The sequence below is a fragment of the Rhodnius prolixus genome, unplaced genomic scaffold (genome assembly GCF_049639745.1).
Source record: "Rhodnius prolixus isolate KJV_2025 unplaced genomic scaffold, Rpr scaffold_9, whole genome shotgun sequence".
Taxonomy (NCBI): domain Eukaryota; kingdom Metazoa; phylum Arthropoda; class Insecta; order Hemiptera; family Reduviidae; genus Rhodnius; species Rhodnius prolixus.
In genome coordinates this window covers 1,621,001-1,636,777 of record NW_027411604.1, presented here as the reverse complement: position 1 = coordinate 1,636,777, position 15,777 = coordinate 1,621,001, and the positions used below count along the sequence as shown (strand labels likewise).

The window sequence follows — 15,777 nt, the reverse complement described above, 5'->3', positions numbered from 1 at the left end:
AGTCTAATAAAGGAAAAATTGGATATATCGAAAACGGCTACAATCGATTAAAGTCGTCGATAAACCACAATCGTTCTAATTTATATTATTTAATAAAATAGATAAAAAAATATTTTATAATAATTAATATATTTTTTAGATAAATTTTCAAGTTAATATCAAAATAAAATTTTCATTTACTGAAGATACCTGTAAAAATTATTGAAATAAAAAATCTACTGTTTAAGGGATATTTCTATTTAATGTATACATACATTTTTTATTTTTAGCTCGAAAACAAAATTATTAGGAGGAATTAAGAAATAATATTCTGTTTACTTTGCAAAAGATAAAAGAACTTTTTGAGAAATTGCAATTTTTCTTTGAACCCATGTTTCTCCCGAGTTCTTAAATTCTAAGATACAATATTCAACTTACATGAAACAAAGCTAATACTCTTGTAAAAAAAAAAAAAAAAAATTCTTACAACGTAAACCTAAGTCACGATTATAAAATATACCCAGCGCCCCTCCCTGAACGAGTAAAAGCTCTGTTTTGGGTAAGTCTATCAGCTCGAAAGAGGCATTTTTGCGGGTGATGACATTAAATGTGCTTCTTTAAATTTGAACAATGTTTGAAAATATCGCATCTACTATAACTTCCTGATCACATTAACCACCAAATATCTATGCCAGAAATATAATTCAAGGAAAAGATACATTCTAAGCTGAAAAGTTTTTAATTAAAAATCATAGAACGCATTCTAAACCTAGATTAGATTGTAAAGAACGGGAATTAAAAAGAAAAATCCACAAGGACTTAAAAGATCTATTTTAGCTCTCCAAAATGTATTTTCTTCTTCATGAAATGTGAGCGTCCGTAAAATATTAAATCGTCGGTGTGGTGTGATGAGAGTTAGAGTTTATAAATGACTTCGTAAAACTTAAATAGATACCCAATTCTCTGTGTATTGGTGTTTAGGGTGAAATTTTTAGCCTGGGATCTACAAAGGCATCAAGATCAATGAAGGAATGACTAGTCAACTTTAAATACAATTTTAAACACAAAAACCATTAATTACTCTTACCTTAACGTCCTTCGATCTTTTGTATGATAAAAAACAATTTTCTGGAAAATTTTCATTCTCTAAAGCTTCTGATTGTGCTATGTAGTCTAACGAATTCATTTTAACGATGAAATAAAATTCTTACGCTATCATTTATTTCAACCAGAGTAGAATGGTTGGTTTTCTTTTATTACGAAAGGTTTCAGATTTTCTTTATATCTTTAAAGACAAAATCTCAGTTTGGTAAAAACTTTTTGCTGCAGTATTTAATACTTTCATTAGTTGTCCATCATACTATCTGTAAGAAGTTTAATTACATGCAATTATATACCAATGTTGAGAAGTGTAACTCAGTCGGATGAGTGGTTACTACTTGACCTAAACAAATGTAAAATCAAATTTCTTTAAATGAACCTGTGATTTAATGCCTGAAGACGGTGAAAACCTGAATCCAGTCAGAACTGAATTAAAATTAAATCATTGTTAGTGTTCAGCATTGCGTATCCATCCACTTTTTTAACAATATTAATTTGAATTTGAAACCTTAGTATATTTAATTTACTGCTCCTGATGGTAGGTCATTCGAACTAAACTAAGATTTTTCTGGCATTGAAAACCTAAAATTCAAAATCTAATTCTAATTTTTTTTTAATAAAATCATAAAATATAAAATGTTTACTTAGTGATATACCTAATTTTTTTCGTAAGGCATGCCATATCACATTTTAATTATATATTCGGAATCTCCATCTTTGTAGCTGTAACCTTCTCTACATGTAAATAATTTTCAACATTTGTGCTGCTACTGCTGTTATCAGTCGTTTAAACTTAAACCCATGATTAATAATAAACTAAATGCAAGCTTATAAAATTATAAGTTTTGATCCTCCTTGAATAGGCAGTGTGTATGAATTTGTTAAATTTGCAATCTGTGAACATTAAATACCAGAATGAATGGAAGTATTTGTGATTTATTGAACGATGATGAAGATGATATATTAGCTAAAATACAAGAGGAAAGCTTAAGGTATCTAATTCTGAACTTTTACATAAAGTGTACTGTTAAACCACGAATATGGTGGTTATTTACGGAAACAAAATTTTTACTTTATAAAAAGACTACTGTCTCTTCTTTTTTTTTGGTCATGATTTTTAATAAATTTACAGATTTTATAATGAAGTTGAATTGCCTCGTCTTAAACTTGAAAATCAAGTTGCAGATATTGTTATCGAAGAGGAAGATTCAGTGAAATTAAATGAAAAGAATAAACCGTCAAGCTCAAGGTAAATTGATAATAAGCTCGTGTAACTCCTATAACTTGACTGAGATTGAATATACTGTCAGTGAAGCAATATATTTATGTGTTAGCGAGTTGATCACATCAGCAAAATTTTGAAAGAGTAAGGACTTTTTGTGTATCTTGGGGAATAGATAACTGTCTTTGAATCTTAAGGTCTATCTTGTATTTTGTTAGATGGTCAATATACTTTTAAATGTATCTGGCCGGGTAGTCAGGCTTCTTTCCACTTACTGGTTTCTGAATTTTTTTGGACACATGTTTCTCTAGCATCCAAGAATGGATGCGCTTGTGGGTTTTGCCAGTAATGCTGACTAGAGATACAGGCAGGGTTGGTATCAATCAAGGTGAGATTCTGTATTCTATCAGACATTGGTTGGATTCCTTGCTGGGATTTGTAGATTAAAATTTCGATAGAGGATGCAACTCCATTTCATCTCAGATGGTTAATTTGCAATATGAGGAGATCAAATTCAAGATCTAGCTTAAGGCTATTGTTCGGACTACGGTGAATCTCGATGATACGAGTTCTTTTTGAAAGTTTACGAACTAACAACCATTATTTTGTGATTCCAGTGTAGGCCTAACTTGTACAAAGCATTTAGTAGTACGCTAGTTATTTTTGCATTATATCTTTTGTGTTATTGTTTCAGAAACAATGTTAAGGAAGAAACAATTTTCTATGAAGGCGATGAAGCTTATGGATTTCATTTAGCAGCTGGTACAACTTACATCTATCCAACAAACTATCCTATCAGGCAATATCAGGCCAATATTACACGAAAAGCTCTTTTTAAAAATACTCTAGTTAGCTTGCCAACAGGTTGTACACAGATTTTGTAACAAAATCTGAATTAATGTGTAAATTCATAAACATAATGACTTTTTTTTTTTTTTTTGGCAGGACTTGGAAAAACTTTTATCGCTGCTGTTGTAATGTATAACTTTTACCGATGGTATCCAAAAGGAAAAGTGGTGTTTATGGCTCCCACACGTCCATTAGTATCACAACAAATCAAAGCATGTCATCACATAATGAGCATTCCTGTAAGTGATACTACGGAAATGACAGGTACGCAGTTCTGAGACTGTGATTTCTATTTGTTTCTTCAAGGGCTTTCATTTTATTGAAATGGTATCACTAAAACTATCGGATGCAGTAAAATTTCCATTAAATGTATTTAATATTAAAAATAATCTATCTAATGCATCTCCGGCCAATATTTGAAGAATTTATTCGGAATTTTTTCCCAGCATGAAGTGTTTTATTATTTTCAATAGCCCTGGAAACCTTAAGGAGTTGCATTTGCGGATAAGGTATAAAATATGCAGTGTCACTGAAGTTTGGATTTTCATGAACTTTTAATGCTAGACAATTTTTTATCAGAGAATATTTTCAAATTGTGAACGTTGAATAATACGTATTAATTTCGTCCAAAAATTAATTAAATATACAGAGAATATACGACATGCCGTACATAAGAGATTTTTCTTTTTAACAATAAAGAATAAAGGAAATAAAAAAAAATGAGCGCAAAAACGATGATCGGAAGATAATAATGAGGAAATGACGGATAAGGATCTACTAGATGGTTACTAGGAAAATGGAGGTTATTAACGGAAAAATGTCTTTAGAATCAGCTTATGACATCACATATTGTTAAACCAAAAATTAAAAAAAATAATAATCCTGAAATATCTGTATATTTTAATTCAATTTTTATGTATTACGAATTATTTTAGGTATGATAAATACTGAACAACGACGAACTCTATGGATGGAGAAAAGAGTCTTCTATCTTACACCACAAGTTATGGTAAATGATCTGAAATCCGGTCTTTGCAAGGCAGAGCTCATAAAATGTATAGTATTTGATGAAGCACATAGGGCTGTAAAAGATTACGCATATTGTCAAGTAAAGTATATATTTATTTCTTCATTAAAGAGTGTTATAAATTGTTCATTCTTAAAAAATTTTATTTTATTTACAGGTAGTGAAATTAATGGCAGCTGCAGGTGGCCTTTATAGAACGTTAGCATTATCGGCCACACCAGGCAGTGATATAAACGCTGTTCAGCAGGTATTCAAAAAAGTTGAATTCACTTAGCATACTCTTTTGAATAATATTTTATAAGTAACGCACTATGCCACTTCTCATCCCAAGTATGTTTAGATTAATTTCTTTCGTTTAATTTCTAGGTAATCAAGAATTTAAACATTACCGTATTGGAAATCAGAGGTGAAGATTCAATGGATGTTTCTCCATATACTCATTCTAGATCTGTAGAAAATATTGTCGTAGAGCTATCACCCAATATTCAAAGAGTGAAGGATGATTTCTTGCAGGTTATTTTAACTAAATTAAATTATTATTTAAAGAAAATAATCTCACACTCGACTTTCTCTTACTACTATTTTCAAAGTTCTTTTTCACAAATTTTCTTTGGGCTCCATATATTTGAGTTATAATTCTTTGTTTCACTGTAAGATTTGTAATGATAAAATAGAAATTACACGTATAATTATAAGTAACTGGTAAGAACGGTGGAATAGGCTATAATGGCACTTAAGTGAGAATTTAACTCTTTTGCTTAGAAGTGCTCTTAGTCGAATTTCCCGGGAAATGTTCCAGATAAAAGTAATGGATCTACAAGTGTGCAAATAATTGATCAAGTTAAGGAAAAACGTAGGAGCAGTTTTCCAAAAAATAAAAACTGAAAAAAGAAAATCCAGTGAATTCTTAAAATCAGAAGTCTAGTTATTATAATTTCTTCTTAAGATAGTGATTTTTTTTTAAATTTCCTTCTAGATTTTAATATTGTCATGGGGCAGTTTTACGTATTTGAAAGGTATTATGGTACCGTGCCAGAAATTGCCAGCTATTATAACGTAAAAACGAGTAATCTTTCAATCATTCCCAGGTCCTTAAAACCATAAATCTTTGCTGTTATGATGAGAAAATGTGGTTACGAAAATTTTTCCTTGATTTGAATAGTCAGTAAGAGAAAGCAATATCAATTTATTTGGATGTCATCTTTTCAAATAGTAATTATTTCAATTTCTATTCCCAGATCTATGAAAAATATGCCCGACGGTTAAAAGATCACAAAGCATTCTCCAATAATATAGCTTTTTTATCCAAATTTCAGGCAAGTTCAATATTTAAAACAACATATATTTAAATTAATAACATTTAAAAGTATTATAATTAATTCATTTCCATCTTATATTTCCATCTATTGCAGGTCTTGAAAGCTTGTGAAAAATTTCGTAGCAATCCTCCAAGAGGAATATCTAGTACACTTTTGGGTAGTCTTATCTGTGATTTTACAGTGTGCATGTCTATGGCACATTCTCTGGAATTATTGCAGTCGTACGGTTTGCGAGCGTTTTATTCATATTTGACAAGTAATTATTATATTTATTTTATAATATTATCAAATGTCCAAATTATTTTTGATCTAAAAGCTATTTAAAAGCAATATTACGTCTAGTTCTAATTATCTTTTACTACTTCGGTTTTCGTGATATATAGTTCCTGCAAGAGAACCAATCTGTTTACTTTCTTAGTTTAAGTGACTTCTCTGATCCAGATAGACTCAGTTTTGACATTAGTATTATGTGTTCCCCACTTCCAATTTTTTATCTTGCTCTTTTCTAAGACATTCTTTAGAATACTTAGGCCGACGTTCTTCAGTTATCCCAAAAACTGGTATCTGGACAAATGAATGGGGTGGTTTAGCCTAATTGTCAGCAATTTCACTATCCTTAATTCTGTTCAGTGTGTCTGTCCTCTTACACCCATTTGAATATAATTTTATTAAGCCGAGACCCTATTTCTAAACTCCCAAACAAAGGAGGAGGTAGTTCTAAAGTAGGCTGAAAGTGTTTTCATTGTGTCTGACTGTTCAGAAAGATGAGAATGTCCTATTAATTCTTTCCTCGGCTAGATCTTGATGGCGTAGATTTTCGCACCAATACACCTATTCAATGATTAAGTACATTCAGTCTGTAAACAACGGTTCATGCAGCAGGTAATGCGGAACTATTTGTGAAACAAACTGTTTCTTTTGGTCTACGTATGTGTATGTGTAGTAAATGATTGTTTTTTTGCAGATGAAGGTGGCGAAAAATGTAAAACTGCAACAAGTCGACTAAAAACAGATGAAGATCTTCAAAAAATGTTGAAAAATCTAGGTGAAATATTATTTCCAAAACCTGTGAGTGAAATTTTGGAAAATTAAAACTTTTTATCATCGATTAGTTTATTTTTTAAATTTGCAAAAAATTTCATAATTCCTAGGGCAGCCATATTCCTTATACATGGGGACATCCAAAACTACAGAAATTAGTGGCAGTTATTACTGAACATTTTAAAAACAGCGCCGAGAAAAATGAAGAAACTAAAGTGATAGTTTTTTGTCAAGTGAGTTGAAATTGTAAATAAAGTATTTATTTACAGAGCTTTATCGAGATAGTCGCTTGAAGTTTTGAACACTTTGAACTTTTCTAACGTTATATAAAGACAGAACAATTTAAAAGTGTTTACTACGTCTAATCATTTTTTTTGTTTTGTTTTTTGTTTTCTTTAGTATAGAATCGTAGTAAATGAAATCGTTGACATTCTTAGGAAATGTTCAAAAATTAAACCTGCAATTTTTGTCGGTCAGTCTGGTGGTAAAGAAAAGGGGATGCCTCAAGCAAAGCAAGTACAGGTATTATTATATTATTTTTTTTATTTAAGGCGCGTCAACATCTTAGGTTACTGGCGCCCGGAGCTTTTTCCAGTGCACTGAAAAACAGTAAGCTGGACAGTGAGCTGTAAGAAGCTCCTAGGAAGAGAAAATCTAAAGGTCAGCAGCTGGATTCGAACCCGGGACCTTTGCGTGGGAGTCCAGTACGCTAACCGCATAGCTAATCCCTTCCCTCTATTATTATCTATTCATTTTTTAATAAAAAATCGTGTCATTTATGTAGATAATGAAAGATTTCCGTGAAGGACGATTGAACTGTTTGGTGGCTACTTGTGTGGCTGAAGAAGGCTTGGATATTGGCGAGGTGGATCTAATTTTACTGATGGAAACCCAGAAATCTCCAGTTCGACTTGTACAAAGACTAGGACGCACCGGTCGGAAACGAAAAGGAAGATGTGTAGTATTGCTTACAAAAGGAAAAGAGATAGAGGTATGTGGGATACTTTCCTATTCTTCTTTTCTTTATGATTGTAATAGGAAGTACAGTGATCTTGTCAAATTTTCATCATTACGTTTACAGCGGAAATAACCTTTGAGGTCCCCTAGAGACGGAATAGTGTTTTTACATAATTTACGTGTTGTATGTGAGCAAAATATTTCTAAAACAAAAAACTTGGGTTTGGGTAATATCAGGAGACTGGGCTGTAATTTCTGTAATTAAACATCCACAACCGGAAATAGCTTATTACTCAATGGATTTTTTGAGATTTTCTTGAAAATGGCTCGAGCAAAATTTTTTTAAATCTGACATATTTGTAACCTAGTTGTATGCGCTAAGATCTATAACTTTTGTTGGCATTATTTGCCTTTAAAAATTGATTTGCGATACACAAAGTAAGTTTAGTTTTTCAAAAATTGAATTATGCTGAGAAATCTAATCGAATTTTAAAAGATTATCGCAAAAATAATGTTTAAATATTTAAGTATATTTATTTATTTTTAGAAATTTCATGCAGCTATGGCAGCCCGAAAAGCTTATGTAAATAATATTGTAAAGTCGGACGTAATTAAAGCTAGCCTTCGTCAGTATTCACCGTCAATGATTCCAACAAGTAAGTATTCACTATTGACCTTTTTTATTTTATTGTTTTTTAATCAATCCATGAATAAATTTATTAATTTAATTATTTTTATTTTAGATCTTGTTCCCGAACAACAATTGGTTCATATAAACGCAACGGAACTAGTGACGCCGACAAAACCAATAAAATCCAACAGACAGGTTGATATAAGGAAATGTTTTCAACCGCAGCAATCACCATTTTTAACAGCTGAACAGCTTAATGAAGTAAGGAGGGAGAGTAATTTAATGTACCGGAAATGCGCTATTCCTTGCCTTGAAAAATGCCAGCCTTTGCTTTTTGACATGTTCATCCCCGTTTGAGATGATTATTCACCTTTAAAAATGAATGTATAATTTGTCTGCACTTTGTAAAACCAGCTCCCTGGTATACATTGTAGATTCACTTTTTCTAGATATTATTCCCTCCAGGTAAAGGCACTAGGTATTGGGTACGATTTCTCAAGCCGACACCCTCTGGCTCTTCCGGGTGCTTTCCTGGAGTTATTCCAGGACGTACCCAAAATCTTGTTATTAGGGATAGCTTTCACCAGAATATTAGGAAAGACATTGGAGGGGAAGGAGGGAAGGCGCCATTTGTGGTCAAGGGATATTTATGAAAGCATTGAGAGGGAAATTGTCAGAAAGTTTTCCAAAAAATTATTTTCTAATGTAAAAATAACACGGAGTTACATTGTAACAAGTTCTTTATTATTAATTTTTAGTGCGAAATCTTTAAAAATTTTATTTTAAATATTTACTATTACAGATTAAAGCCGTTAATGGAAATTTAGTATTAAATCTAGATAGGTTACCAAAACGAATAGAAACGTGGCATAGAGCTTTTGGTAAGTACAGATTTCTATTTCTTGCATTTTTCAAACAACAATCCAACTTCTTTAAAAGAAAAAGTGGATAAATAAATTAAATTTCAGATAAGAAAATGACATTAGAAGAATTATTAGAGAAAAATATAAGCAGTTTATCACACTGGAATGAATGGAATCTGGAAAAACAAACTACACATTTCGTTAGCCATTCCAAGAAAACTGATATACTATGTCATTTGTTACAACTATCTAGAAATACGAAGAAACTGGATGATTTGTATCAGGGTGAGTAAATTATTCCATTTAAAGTGATAGATGTGTCCTGGGTATGGGTATCGTAGAAACCGATTCCTTTAATTGGGTACAGGATCTGTTATGTTTTCCTTTGTGTAAAGAATGCAGTCGCCGGTGTACAGTGTGTTTTCGTGTGAGTGTTTGAGAGAGATAAGTATAGTATTATTATTATTTTTTTTTTTTATTTTTTTTTTCTTTTTGTACCTGGAGTTCGGCTCTTTCATTCTCCATATTTCGAAGAATTAGGTGCATTGTCGGGTTATAACTGTCTGAAGGATTAAACAGTTAAAAATGTTCACATCTCTAGTACATTTTTCTCTATTTAAAATTTAAATATGCAAAATTATTTTTTATTACAGATTGTAAAAATGCAGTATCAGTTACCAGCTTTGGTTATCCAATCACGAAAACTTCAGACGACACAGAAAAAGAGAACCTTGAACAACCTGTAGAAATGCATAACGATCAAATGAAAATGAACAAAAAGAAAAAATTTAAAAAAGAAAATCTTAAAAATAATACTGGAAAGATGTTAGATATTAGGACTTGTATGGCAGCTGCAGCTGGAAAATCAAAATTACCGAAACCTATTGAATTTATTGATTTAATAGAAGATTCTGTATCACCTCCGCCATTTGTTGTACCCAGTTCACCTACAATATTCTCAAAAAAAACCTCAAGTCCATTAGATTTTCTTTACGAAATGGATTGGTTATTTGAATTGGACAAAGAAAAATTAAAGATGATTAAAGCAAATGAAGATACTATTTTCAGATGTGCACTTGGAAGAAATAAAGTGATCCTCGAAAGACTCAATAAATATATGATACCAACAAATATCCAATCAAATATTCAATCACGTATATTGACCATGGATTTACCAAATTTAGAAGAACTTTACTGCAGTTTTGTTGAATCTTTTAAAGAAAACAACATTTCCTGTATAAAAGATTTGGAAAAATCCCAGGAAGAAAGTAATAAATGTCCAGTCAAGCAGACATCCATGGAGAAAAACGTCGAAAATTATGACGTACCTTCGTTTGGTTCTGATGAATTTGCTAGCATTGATGATTTATTCAATAACGATGGGAATGATATAGAGATTGGTGAAAAATTAGAGGATAAAAATGGAAAAAATCAAGCAGAAGAAATCATTCAAAGGCCATTTAAATCTACACCAAATAAAAGTACAAATTTAATTGAACCAAATTTTTGGGAAAGTACACCAACTGCGTTGAAATATATAAATTTAAACAATTTTGAAGCGTCGAAATTAGTTAGTTCTACGCCTTTATTGTCTAAACCTAGCTCTAGTAACATGAATAAGAAGGATTTATCACCAGTTAACTTTTCTCCAGAAAAACAGCACAAAGAACCAACAGATGTAGAAGAAGGAGTATGGAATTTAAGTGATTTATTTGAAGAGAGCGATGCTGAAGAGAATGTTGAAATTCCTAGTACAACTCCGGGAACCAGTACAATGATTGGTATAACGCAGATGGTCAATGAAATTGAAAACTTGAAGAAAAACAAGTTGGAAAATCAGGTACATGATGTAAAACATCAGATTATAGACAACAATTTGGAGTGTGAAAGGCAACAGATTTTCAATTTTTCTATTCCAGAAGATTTTTTATTTGAATCTATGAAAACTGAAATGCAAAATAAAAATGGAATTCCATCTAAAGAAAAATTTGACGACAGTCCAGCCCGGGCAGAGAAATCTCAACCATTATTGAAGGAAAAACAAAATGAACATAATTTCAAAGAAAATGTTGAAAACACTTCTATCAGTTCTTCGCTAGACTTTAAAAATCCATCATTAAAACCAAATTTTAAATTATTAAAACAAGTTAACAAAGACAATTTGGCCACACAAGACGAAATTTGCAATAAAGAAATCAATCTTTCACCAAATGATACTCATATTTCGGATTTTGATTTTACTACGCATAAAACCCAACCAAGAAATAATACAAAACCAAATTTTAAAATCTTTAAAAGGAAACTAAATCATAGATTATCACAGATGAATGAATCACAAACAGCTTTTCCAAAGAAAATTGGAGAAAATGAGAATAGTGGTGTCCGTAGTAAAGAAGAAATGGTTACTTCTTGTGATAAGATTAAAAATTATTCACCAGAATCAGATGTATCTAGTTTTACAAGTACTTGTAAATTGAATGTTTCCAAAAAAATAGAAATTTCACCAATACTTAAAACAAAAACAAACGCTCGTAATTATAAAGTGGAAAAACAAGTAAATCATGTTACATTTCTGGATAGCGAAGAAGAGGATGTATTCGAAAAAACTAGTATAAAATGTAAACAAAGAGCTCAAGATTTTAGATTTAATAGTAAGTCACCTTCGCCAAGAAAAAGAATTTCAAGAAGGCCTAAAAATGCATTAGTAAGTAAACTTTTTTTTAAATTTATTTTTATTTTTAAAGCAAATACAAGTTTGGAATTTTTCAATATTACAATTAAAGCATGAGAGAAAGTAAAGATGGCCGTTGAATCACACTTGGTACGAAGATCCCTAGTCCAGGTTTTGTAGAAGAAACCTCTCATTTCTTTCCAGCATCAGAGTTTTCCCATTATTTTCCTTTTTTTTTTTAGCGTATCAACTCCTTTGGTCTCCAAGAGCCAAAAAGATCTCATATCGTAATCGAATGATTGTAATATAATCCAGATTTAGAGGCCATTTCCTGCTGCCATAATCTGCACAAGGATGGAAAAAAAAAAAAAAAAAAAACTTCCATCCACTTCCATCCTCTGTTGTAAACCATGAGGTGATTTTCTCTGAGGTGTAAGGTCACATTATCTAGAAGCTAGATGACTTAGGGGTCATCACCGACTGGCCCTCCAAGAATTTGTGCCATTTCCCTTGACTTCTTGAAGTTCGTGGATTTAGTAACTACATCTCTAGTGCATCATTAAAGTCACTCTTTTTTTTTTTTTTCTTTCAAATTTGAAGTTTTTATCACACTTTGATTCTTATAAATATTAAGCACGAATTAGAACCTTGAAATTTGCTGGCAATTTTGTGAAAAACCTCCCAAAAAATGGATACTTTTTCCGTGGAAATGCTAATAACTGCATTCAAACATTTTCTCCAAAAAGCTGTAAAACCATTTTTTAAAGGTTTTTCTTTTATAATCCATTTTGTATTATTGTACAGAGAAACGGACTAATAGAAAACGAAGCGGAAGTTAGCGGAGAATTTTCTGGCGATGATAGTGATAATAGCAGTTTGGATGAAATGGATGAAAGTTTTATCAACGATGAAAGTCATTATCAAGCTGGCAATGATACGCACGTTGAATATCTGCGGTCTATCAAGTAATTATAACAGTTACTTATTCTAATGTTTATTTAGTTTTATTTTGCGCTGTAAACAATTCAGCTTCTGATCTAATTATTAAAAAAAAAACTATAAAAATGTTTAAATACGTAATTTTTGTTATTTTTTAGAAGCCCTAAAGGTGGAACTGGAAAATATAAAATTCCTTTGGAAAAATTAAGAGACAATATGACAGGTGTTTACTCCCAACAAGTAGAACAGGACACTGAATACGTTAATGTAATTAAAATTTCTATCAGTATTGTTATTATTTTTTTTTTTTGCGCATCAACAGCTGAGGTCATTAGCGCCCGGAGCTTTTTCCAGTGCACTGCCGGCCTCCGGACAGTGTTCTCTCGTTACAGTGAGCTGTAAGAAGCTCCTAGGAAGAGAAAATCTAAGGGTCAGCTGCTGGATTCGAACCCGGGACCTCCGCGTGGGAGTCCAGTATGCTAACCTCATAGCTAATATTTTTTTATTATTATTAATATTATTATTACTATTACTACTACTATTTCATGGTTCTAGAAATCCTAGAGTTCTACTAGCTCTACGTCTCTATAAGTAAAATTAATTTTTTATAAGTTAGTAACTTGCTATGTAAATGTTTTTCCTTAGAAATTTCAACTTTTAAGTTTTTCTAAATTAAAATAATCTATATGTTTTGAATCTTAAATCAAATTAATCCAGGTTTTTTGTTTTTGTTTTTCAGGATTCATTCTGTGTTAGTTCATCAGGTGAAGAAATTGAAGAAAGTGAAATCTCCCAACTTGAATTGGCGGAACGTATGTTGAACATGGAAAAACGTAACAGAAGAAATATAAAGCGGAAAGCAGCTAAGAAGACAGTGTTGGATAAGAGAAAAAGACGGAGAATAATAAGTCCAGAGAAGAGTAAAAGTTTAACGGAGAGCAGTAGAGAATTGGATGACGTAGAAGAAAAATATGATTGGCCTTCTAAAACAAGGAAAAACAAACGTATTTTACTTTCTGATTCGGATGCAGATAGCCCTATAAAATAGAGTAATTCGAGTAATTCTCTGGAAAAAAAAAATTAGTAATTCCTCTGTTTTTTTTTTTTTAAATGAAACAAATTGGCATCAGTATTAAGTTGCTTGCAGGCCAAGAAGAGGCTATACCATTGTAGATGGTAAACGTTATCGCTCCTAGGTAGAAGAAAAGTGTAAGTCCACCACATGTAGCTGTTTGGATTCTGGACAAGTTCGGAACGAGCAATATAAGATTTTTAATGATGTCCTGAACCAAACTTCGTAAAGTGTTGGCCAGAGCTTACTGTGATGCACCTACGATATCTTTCTATAGAGTGAGCGAAACAAGACGCTTTGTAACTGAGCGTCAGCTTTTCAGTTTGAACGAATATCTTCTATACTTAAGTCCAAAATCCAAACTTTTAACCATTAAAAAAAAGAAAAAAAAAAAAAACAAGTCCTTAACATATTTGGTATGAGCATTAAATGTTCAAGTCTAGATAGTTTATGTAAGTTAAGGAGAAGAGCTGTGAATCACAAAGCAAACGGCTGAGATTCAAAATGAAACAGGCTAATGAGTGATAAAATGACGTTAGGTGTTTGAATATCTAAAGCTACATCACGTCCTTAAAGATCTATTGTAGCACTACATAGAATGTTGTTGTTTTTTTTTTTTTAAATTTAACAGCAAATATCGATGATTTTTTTTTTTAAATTTAACAGCAAATATCGATGATTTTTTTTTTTTAAAGACTGGAATGCCCGCAGAGGTCGGAAGCTCCGTGAAGATGGCCCGGTCCGGTTCCCTCTAAAGATATAGATGATTAGATATAATATAGATTTATTTTGTCTCTATTGTTGTTTTATTCTAATTAAAAAAAGTCTGATTTGGACGCTCATACTGCATTCTCTTACTGTAAGTCTAAACTTTCTAATTTATTTAATTTCAATGTATGTGAAACCATACATAACATTGAAATTTCGCTTTAAAGCAAAGACTAGAAAAATTAATTTATAATTTTTTTTTTTTTTTTAGAGAAAGAATTGTATATTTAATGAAATTTTGAAGTTGTAAGAGATATTTGAAAGAAATGCTTCAAAGCCAATCATTCATTCATTAAAGTGGTACTTGCGAGTGAGGGATTCTGATCGCTAAGTTACAGTTAGTTCCATTGGTAGGGAAAAATCGGAATATAAATTCTCGAAAGACTATTTTCTAAAACCAATTTTTCTGACTCAACATTTCAAGTAAAAACTCGAAGATTGATATAACAAAAACATTGGAATCATAGCATTCTCAGATCACTAGATTCATTAACTCTTATTACAAATGATCAGATGAGAAATCAGTAAATACGCTTATGTAAAATTAAAAAAATATTTAAGATGTATATTAAAAGATAAAAGCTTATTGTGATATTTATAAAAGTGAAATTTTAGAAAAAGTTTATTGAGATGGTTGGTTATTGACCAAAAACTTGAAATAAAACTATTTAATAAAATTAAACTAGCTTGCATAATAAATTTATTAAACTAGTTAGCTGTGTACGTTATAATGAGGTTTATTTATTCATTATTATATTTGTATGAAAAGCGTGTGATACTTGTAAAATATATTGAAAGTGAATTTTTAGAAAGTTGGTTGAAAGGTGGTGTAATATGGTACAAAAATGAAAAAAAAAATTATTTATTTTTAAAAAATTGTAAAATAATTTTATTAATTCATTAGTTTTCTTTACAATTTCATACAATACTAATAGAGAATAAACTAAGGAAAGCTTTTTTTAACTAAAACAATCGTTGGAATAATTTTTTATCTTATTAAATATGGTTGGATCTAAATGCTGGGCAGTGTCTGTAATTCCTGTAAGAAATCGCTAGAAATTTTCAGAGGACAAATTAGGAAACCAGCCTAACGTAGAATACTATCCTACGTTTGGGTTTATATTCGGAGTTCCAAAAGACATTTGCTTCTGACACATAATTCTGGTGTAAATATCTACAACCTCCTTGAGGACCGTAAGTGAAGACGGGTTTCGAGTTTAGTAAGTGGCCGTTCCTGGTTCATCCTGAGTCTTGCTTGGAGAACCTGGGTAGTTATTAGAAGGAAGTATACCTTCTTTTGAATTCTTTTAATGCGTGGGAGGGATGAGTTCCTAACTG

The 15,777-nt window shown here is 31.2% G+C and overlaps 1 protein-coding gene and 1 long non-coding RNA gene across 2 annotated transcripts; one reads left to right on the top strand and one right to left on the bottom strand.

The window, feature by feature from the left end:
- Positions 1–188: 188 nt before the first annotated feature.
- On the bottom strand, positions 189–1,873 carry LOC141454368 (uncharacterized). The gene is made up of 4 exons (XR_012458675.1): positions 1,737–1,873; positions 1,460–1,662; positions 1,067–1,343; positions 189–982 (listed from the first exon to the last, which is right to left on the bottom strand). It is a non-coding gene; the product is annotated as an uncharacterized lncRNA (long non-coding RNA).
- Positions 1,874–1,933: 60 nt separating this feature from the next.
- Positions 1,934–14,071, top strand: Fancm (FA complementation group M). The gene is made up of 21 exons (XM_074128484.1): positions 1,934–2,072; positions 2,213–2,329; positions 2,997–3,166; positions 3,248–3,415; positions 4,087–4,259; positions 4,336–4,425; positions 4,545–4,691; positions 5,417–5,494; positions 5,591–5,753; positions 6,462–6,565; positions 6,649–6,771; positions 6,938–7,060; positions 7,323–7,529; positions 8,043–8,151; positions 8,239–8,387; positions 8,929–9,007; positions 9,095–9,274; positions 9,643–11,693; positions 12,465–12,625; positions 12,758–12,866; positions 13,339–14,071. The coding sequence occupies exons 1-21, from the start codon at positions 1,996–1,998 to the stop codon at positions 13,645–13,647; spliced, it is 4,887 nt and encodes a 1,628-aa protein (XP_073984585.1). The 5' UTR covers positions 1,934–1,995; the 3' UTR covers positions 13,648–14,071.
- Positions 14,072–15,777: the final 1,706 nt, after the last annotated feature.

Bases quoted from the DNA above. Each gene is read 5' to 3' on its own strand.
- Fancm (XM_074128484.1), top strand. From the start codon at position 1,996: ATGAATGGAAGTATTTGTGATTTATTGAACGATGATGAAGATGATATA. The intron at 5,754-6,461 runs GTAATTATTATA...GTTTTTTTGCAG, and splicing joins GTTTTATTCATATTTGACAA to ATGAAGGTGGCGAAAAATGT. The intron at 7,530-8,042 runs GTATGTGGGATA...ATTTATTTTTAG, and splicing joins CAAAAGGAAAAGAGATAGAG to AAATTTCATGCAGCTATGGC.